We start from the raw sequence: 8,248 nt of genomic DNA, 5'->3' as shown, positions 1-8,248 counted from the left end.
TTAAAACCCCAAAAGGGCGGGAAGATATATAAAATTTAAATTGTTATTTCGGTTGTATCAAATCTAAAGCTCAGAACTTTTTTGTACACCTAATATATGTATAATTTTACAACGCGCAAACAATTGCATAAATAAGTGCACGCCATTAACAATCAATGAACACTTAATTACATGACGACTATTAAATATTAGATTCGTTGGAGAATCGAGAATTACGTGCCTAATGACATACCTCAATTTAGTTTCATTTTATTTCCCCTCAGTGCGTTTGCAAATTGAGACTTGATATTGTGATTAAAGATCTTGAATCCAATTGCCAATATTCATATGAAAACAGATATAAACAGATAAAAAAGCAAATAAAAACAGATGAAAACGCCAAAGAAAATTGCGAGAAAGCACAACATAATGTACCCTGTAATTCTATAATAATTGTTACAAGTTTGCTGAGCAAATTCTGTATGTTCAAATTCTATTTTTTAAGATTACTTAATATCTTCAAAATTGGAAAAAATGAATTTTGTTTTATTTTAAATATATTTTTTTTAAATAATTTCTTACAATAAAATATATTTTCTTCCTATTATTATAAGTTTCCAGTGTCTGTTGCGTCTTAAAATAATTTTGAATTATTTGAAAGATTCCATATTATTTGATTTTTATTTTACTTTTTAATTTGACAAACACACTTTGGGCTACGCTTATAAAATGATTTCTCACGTAATCTATGAAAGTTACGCCTGATCGTTAGCAGGAATGCTGTAATTATATTAACGAAGAAAAACGCTTATACATATCCGCGGACTAAACGACTTTCCCTGTTCGGAATGTTGCTACAGATTGATAAAATAATTTTTGATGATAATACAAAACACGAGAAACTTTTCCGGCGCTTCGTGAGCAAAGCAAAGCGGGACAAAGTCTTCCGCGTTTTTTTCCTCTCTTTCTTTTCGATAGTATATGGAATTTACGAAATTAAGTAAAATCCAAATATGACTTGTAAATCACAAAAAAGAGAGTATGGCAGTTATGCCAGTATCATACAACAGCGATACGAATGGTGCTAGAAATATTATCTTCTTTTTATAGAATTTTTATCAAGTTGCCAGAACAGAGTATTTAATAGTTTAATGTGCCCTTAGGGGAACTATGAATTTCTATCTATCTATTTAATATAGTTTATATGTATTAAATGTGGGAGATATTTTTTTTAAATTGAAAAGTAATATTGTTAAGTTAATGTTTCACAGCTCCAATGTTAAGAATTTCGTTAAAAGTGCTTCGATAAGTTTATATTTGCACAATCTTTGCGATTTTAAATAGCTCGTTCTGTTATTTTAATACTGCCAATAATAAGATTCTGGATATCGTGGCTTCTATAGTATCTATAAGGACTCGTTAATTTTTTTATCAATAAATTTTTTTTTTTTTTTATTAGAAAAAAACGTCGCTTTTTTGGAGCAGTGTTAAGTTGCGAAATAAAGTAAAGAAAAGCTGCATGCCAGAGAGAGAGAGAGAGAGAGATTTATACAAGATCATTATTATATCTTTTACATATGTTACTCAGTACCTGGCTATGATCTTCCATGCAACATGGTCGTTTTCTCGCAAATTTTATTTTTATTAATACTGATAATATTTGGTGCAAATAATAAGACAGATAAATGGCCGACAAAATTTAATCGTTATAACCTAAGGAAAAATTTTATTCTTTAAATAAAAGTGTCTTCAATACTAAAAGAATGACTTAAACTTTTATAGGATTTCCCTCTTATGATAGGATCTTATTAAATTAAGAAATTTGATTTAAATTAAAGTAAATAAATTTTTTTATAATAGAATATAATATATTAAATTAAAATAACTAATTACATTTTTGTATTTTAATACAAAATTTTTGTGTTTCTTAAAGTTTGTACATCTGTTTGTACAAACTATGTTCAAGATATTGTAATTACATTTCTTACATTTTATCTCTCTTATTTTTTAGGATATATAATTAGTAAAAAAGAAGGTAATTTTTAACTATTTTATTATAAAATTTATTAATATTGCGCACATATCTCCTCTTACCTACTTCATTCACAAAAGCAATTCAATAGATAGCAAATACATTTTTTTTATTATAAATAAGATTAAAGGACAAGTATTAACGCACATAGTCTTATAGAACCTTATCAATAATTATCAATAATTTCCTTAATAATATTGATGAGAATCAAGATTAATATTATGAACCTCTGAAAATAAAAAAAATATTTAAATTCCTCAAACAATTAAAATAAAGAAGCAATTATGCAAATACTTACACAATGATATTGTTGATTGGGATATGGATTAGCTTAACAAAGAATCCTATGAAGCCCATTATACAGAAACCAATCGCAGTAGCAATAGCAATCTTCTGAAATTCTGCAATACATAAAAAACAAATTATGATTAACCATTATATTTCTGGTATGCGTAGCTTAATAAAAATAAATTACCTTTACGATCTGGTTTGGTACATCTTTTGACAAGTCGGATGCTGTCCTTGGCAAACTGACGGCCAGGTTCAGTGAGCTTCTTAATTTGATCCATAGCGGTTTGTAAACTGCAAAAGAAATAGAAGTTTCTTAAGAATAATTTTGAAACAAGTTGATTAATTAAACAACATACATGTATATAGAGTACATTTCAATCTTTCAGATATTCTTTAAGCTTCCATATTGAGCAACAATCCTTGAGATATTTTGTAATATCATTGATATTTTGTAATAACATAATAATAATAATGTTTTTGTAATTATACTATGTTACACATTCTGTCAATTATACATTCAAAACAAAACAGGTAACTACTAAATATTGCAGACAAAAAAGGGAAATGAAAAGTTCAGTTATAAAAAATACATAAATCTGCATTATATTTATATTAGAATATTATATATAAAAGTTATAAGATATGTTTTATTTAGTATACAGATGCAAGATGTCTATACTTTGATACAGTAAATAAAATCTGAAAATCTCCAATTTTTTAATGAAAAAAAAGGGTTCTAATCGCTGTTTTATATAACATTATCAGGTTTGTACATTTTACTTTGATTTACAAAAAATATTTTATTCATATCGACAAGAAAGAAAAGACATACTTATGTATTGATGCAATAAATTAAATCTGGGTTATGTTAGGAAGCCTCACTTTTTCACAGAGAATTGCACAAGCAAGTATTCCTCTCGTGAGAGAAGAATAAAATTCGTACGTAAAAATATTCAAATGAGATAAAAACACAAAATACTCACGTTACGCGTTATATGAGTACACCACACAAAACGGTGCTTCTGATGACTGCTCAGATGTTCCTGAACAGCTATGCGCAAATATATACTCAAAACGCTACGTGGACGGTGCGCTGTCAGAACGTCACTTCCTCACGATTGATGCTGGCACTGAAACGCTGCGGCGCCACTATACGGAGTAATTTAAACAACGTTGTAATGGAACCTCAGTCGATATCGCTTCATATAGAAGTTCAAAGGATATCTAACAAAGGAACTTCGCAAATTGTCAAATTCAGATTATATAAATAGAAGAACTTAACAAATATCAGTACCGGTAATAAACCGTTTTAAAGAATGAACTCATCATTTATGTAAAGCAAGTTTTCAATTTTATTTAAAATTATTTAAAAAAAATGATTTTATGGAGAAAACTTATTTAAGATTTTACATTAAGAAGTTGAAAATTTTTGTAATTTTTTTTAAATACATGGTAGATCCATAAAGTAAGAAAAACATTTTTCATTTCGTCCAGTAATTTTTTTTATATGTAAAACATTATCAAACTCACAAATATCCGAAAGACGTATCCCATACAGTACCGAAAGTTTTCAGAAATATTTCAGAAATTTTTCAACTAAAAAGTGAAACATTTCATAAAAATTGCGATATATATCAATTAAAGCAGAGATTCAACAGTCACCTTTTTTTAATTTGTAATAGTATGTAAAATTATTTACATTCTATATACATGGAACAATAACTTCAAGAATTTGTATTCTCATCAACGTTTAACTTAATCATGCTAAAATAATCTTTGCATTTTATATATTTTATATTACCATTTAAATTATATTAAAAAAATCTCTGTATCTTTATATTTATATTTTATATTCTTAATACATGCTGAAGAAGGACCTATGACGACGAAAAGTATGTTAATTTTTTAATAAATGTATCGTTTATAAAAATTTTATTTTTATATCTTTTTTGTGAGCTCGATCATTGATCGAATTTTTGTATAGTTTTGCTTTGCGTAATATTATGTCGACATAATAAATTTAAATATTATTTAAGTATCAATCAAGTAAATATTTAAATATTATTTTTGTAGTACTGTATAGAAATAGCTGAAATCTTTTTGGTAATATTTCAAAAAGATTGCAGATTTTTTCTGTAACATTTCATCAACCTTTCAACAAGGTTTCATGTGCAAGAATCGCGGACATTTTGCTATTCCAGAGCTGTCTCAGAAATTTGCAGACATATTTCGCAATTTTTATTAAATGTTTCACTTTTCAGTTGAAATATTTCTGAGATATTTCTGAAAACTTTCAATGCTGTATGGAACACTTTTTATGACACTTTTTATGACACTTTTTTTTATGTCATTTTTTATGACATACATAAAAAGTAACAATAATTACAAAGGATAAATAAACGCATCAAACATATGTATATACAATGAAACCATTTGCAATAGCAGATAATCTATTATTAGCGAAATGAGATAAATTAACGTTTCCGAGTTGGATAGCAGCGATGCGTTTATAAATTGAGGTGCAAGGCTCATACATTATTAATATCTGCATGAAAAACGTGGAAACAACATGATGCAGATCAGTGTTGTTTTTTCGCTATTATGTATTCTGGGTGGAATAACATCCTCCCTTGCCTTCGTTTTCGAGGACTGTGGTAAGTGTGTATTCTAATTATTTTGAAGAACTATGCAAGAAAGTCGATTAATATTTCTTCAGCAAGCCCTATCTGTGTCATTAGTTTATATGTTAATTAGTACATTAATGTATATAACATATTAATTAATTAATAATATTAAAAGTTGGACAAAACTATTAAAGTCATTAATCAATGTGGCAATTTGCGTTGCTTATAAAAGAGATAAATTTGCGCATTAAGATTTAATAATTAATTTAATATGTCAATATTCCGCATATTTTTAAATATCTCATTCTTTTAAATTTTATTGTTCAATGCGGAAGCATTAAGACCGCTTTTGGTATCCTACGCTGAAATTGACCTTCGCGTCTCATCACAAGGATTGCTAAATCTCTAAAGCACTAATCTCTCGCCAACGGCAACAAACCAACAACGAAAAAAAAGGAATTTTCACCAATTTGCATAATACAGGAATATAAATACAATAAATTTCATATTGTCTTTTGTAATAATATATTTGACACCTAATGCAACATACTATTATATTTTCTGGTTTTAGTAGTTTTTGAAAAATTCTGATTACGTCTTCAATTGTTATACATAATTAAGACTGATTACGTAATCAAAACTCGCCAATTTTTTTCAATTGATATCATAGCTAAATCGCATAACCATGTCTGCGTCATTGTATTCTCAGATAATTCTATATTATTTTTAATTTTGAAAAAGATGCCTCTACAGTTGTCATAGACATTGACAGCATTAGCACAGTTAATAAGATCTGTAACGCTATTGTTAAATTTGAAAAGATTGCCAGAAAACCATTTTTAGCTAATTCATTTAAAATATTAAGTAAGGTAGAGCTTTATATTTATAAGAGTAACGCTGCCTATTAAAATTTTGCGCTCCTTTAAATTTTGCGCCCTACCTGCTTAGTGCCTCATAACGTCTTCGGTGCAATAAATAAATAACGAGCGTTTCATTGTTAGTGTTTTATTTCTAATCTATAAAGTTTTGAACGATGTTCAGATAATATTTGATAAATTCTTTAGACAATTTGAAATTAATTTTATCCGAATAAAAATGTAATTCTGCTACGTTAAAAAAATATATAAAAAGTATATAATAATAAACACTAAAAGTTTGAAAATTTGATAAAATAAAATAAAATTAATAATCTTCTCAACGTATTAATTGGGATTAGAAGAAATCATCTCAAAATTTAAGGATTTATGATAAAAAAATAATTTTAGAATATTTTTTATATATAGTATTCTTAATAATCACTTCTCTTCAGTTTTCTTATAAAGCACCATATAAAAACCATTATTAAAACTAAAATTATTCCTTGAAGTAAAAATATTATTTTATTTTGTGTGTAAAAGTACAATTATTAAAATTAATAATTAATTTCCAGTGAAGGGAAGAAACTAAGTTAATGCAAATAATAATTAAATCTAAATGTTTTATATGATAGTATATAAGAATTAAGAATCTCTTTCTCTCTTATGAAATCACTCGAAGATCCTTGTTACTAATTATGTATTATTCATTGCTTGGCTCTTATCGTTAATTACAAATTACAAGGAGACTATTTACACATTGAGGATCTTTAATAAAAAATGAGTAATAATACCGGAAACTATTAGGGACATTACACGTTAAGTCATTTAATTACGCATATTCTTTGGATGTTTGTTTGATTAATATATAATTACGCTTATACATAACTTTCTGTTATTATAAAATGTAATTACATAGCAAATAGCAATACAAATAGCAATACATCAGCAATACAAAAACCGCACTTTCATGCGATGCAGTTGTTTGTGCGAAAATAAATTTGTTTCAATTAAATTATGATAATGATGTGTTATATAATATAAATAAACATTTATAATATTAAGTTTGTGTATAATGCAAATTATGTTTGTGATTTATGATTTTTAAATTTATTTCAGGTTCGGAGGCAGGCAAATTCGATGAGATCTCAATTTCAAGCTGTGATATGTCCGATGAGAGATGCTCATTACCTCGTGGCACAGACATAAAAGTATCCATCAAATTTGCACCAAGTTAGTAAAATAATTGTATTTTAGTCATACACTTTTTTTCAATATTATGAAAAATTTGATATTTCTTGAAGAAGTGCATGATACATATATAAGTCAAAATGTTATTTAGAATTTCCAATTATAATTTTACAACAATGTAATATAATTATGTGTAAAATATTAAAAAATAAGTATTATATTAATACATTTTTTTGCACAGACAAAGATATCTCGGACATCACAGCACATGCGTTTGGTGTGTTGCTCGATGTGCCTATACCTTTTCCTCTGAAAAATTCTAACGTGTGCAAAGATCCAGATTCCGGAGTCAAATGTCCTTTAAAGAAGGATCAGGAAACTGATTTCAAAAATACATTCAATGTGGACAAGAAAACTCCTGCAGTAATTTTGCTTTAAATTACAACGTTAACATTTTGCAGTCTGCGTATATATTATTACACCAATTGATTATAACAAATGGCTGTAATACGAAATGAATCTTGTGTTTAATTATTTATATATAATTGTTTCTGTAAAGCAACACATTTCGCTTATATTCGTATAACAATTAAATACAATAACATCAATAATGTACAATACTAATAGATGTAATATTAGCTATATTATGTATTCTTAGCAAACACAAGGTTATATATAACGTGTCATTATAGTTATATTATTAAGTGGGAAATTACAACAGGTATGTTACATATAACTATGTGTTTGTTGAATAATGTCGTCTATAATATAATATGAGGAGTAAACTTGGTGTAATGCTGATTCTATATTAGTTGTATCGAAGCGTCGCAAGTGTGTCGCAAGCAATGCGGTCCAATTAGAGTCGAGCTAACTTGATGTTGATTGAATCGCAACACTTGTGATGCTGCGATGTGACTAATGTAGAACTAGTTCAAGAATTAAGAATAAGAAATATTCAGGAATAGATCAGTCGATTATTCTGTTCACATTCAACTGTGATTAGTCAATTTCTCTTACTTCTTATACCAAGTTTATTCTGTATATTATAGACAATATAGATAACATATATAAATGTTGATAAGACTGATATTCTTACATGACGGCACTTGATGGCCCGTAAAGTGTTAATCTGACTTTAAATATAAATCATCTTAAATATTTAAAGTTATACACAAAAATTGATACTTTATCAAGTTTTCTTAATTATATTTTTAAAACATACGTTTTTCTTCTCTGCCCTTTAATTTTGATCTATATTTAATCTACATTTTGCAAAC

At 27.1% G+C, this 8,248-nt stretch overlaps 2 protein-coding genes across 3 annotated transcripts in view; one reads left to right on the top strand and one right to left on the bottom strand.

Annotated features, from left to right (window-relative positions):
• Positions 1-2,044: 2,044 nt before the first annotated feature.
• On the bottom strand, positions 2,045-3,425 carry LOC108752477 (protein transport protein Sec61 subunit gamma). Of its 2 annotated transcripts, none has more exons than XM_018493314.1 (4): positions 3,135-3,228; positions 2,487-2,593; positions 2,310-2,412; positions 2,045-2,240 (listed from the first exon to the last, which is right to left on the bottom strand). In XM_018493314.1, exons 2-4 carry the CDS (start codon positions 2,578-2,580, stop codon positions 2,231-2,233), a joined length of 207 nt encoding a protein of 68 aa, XP_018348816.1. In that variant the 5' UTR covers positions 2,581-2,593; positions 3,135-3,228; the 3' UTR covers positions 2,045-2,230. The 2 variants fall into 2 exon arrangements, with proteins under 2 accessions (XP_018348816.1, XP_018348815.1); XM_018493313.1 differs by lacking the exon at positions 3,135-3,228 and adding an exon at positions 3,286-3,425 and having other exon boundaries at positions 2,046-2,240.
• Positions 3,426-4,836: 1,411 nt separating this feature from the next.
• Positions 4,837-8,248, top strand: part of LOC108752476 (protein NPC2 homolog) — a 3,879-nt gene continuing 467 nt past the window's right edge. Inside the window, exons 1-3 of the mRNA XM_018493312.1 lie at positions 4,837-4,956; positions 6,900-7,013; positions 7,213-7,394. Of these exons, the coding sequence (XP_018348814.1) occupies positions 4,872-4,956; positions 6,900-7,013; positions 7,213-7,394 (381 nt within the window). The 5' untranslated portion in view covers positions 4,837-4,871. The remainder of the gene's footprint in view (positions 4,957-6,899; positions 7,014-7,212; positions 7,395-8,248) is intronic.

The sequence above is a fragment of the Trachymyrmex septentrionalis genome, unplaced genomic scaffold, assembly GCF_001594115.1.
Source record: "Trachymyrmex septentrionalis isolate Tsep2-gDNA-1 unplaced genomic scaffold, Tsep1.0 scaffold60, whole genome shotgun sequence".
Taxonomy (NCBI): Eukaryota; Metazoa; Arthropoda; class Insecta; order Hymenoptera; family Formicidae; genus Trachymyrmex; species Trachymyrmex septentrionalis.
Note: the sequence above shows the minus strand (reverse complement) of the source record. Positions and strands in the feature narration are given on the sequence as shown.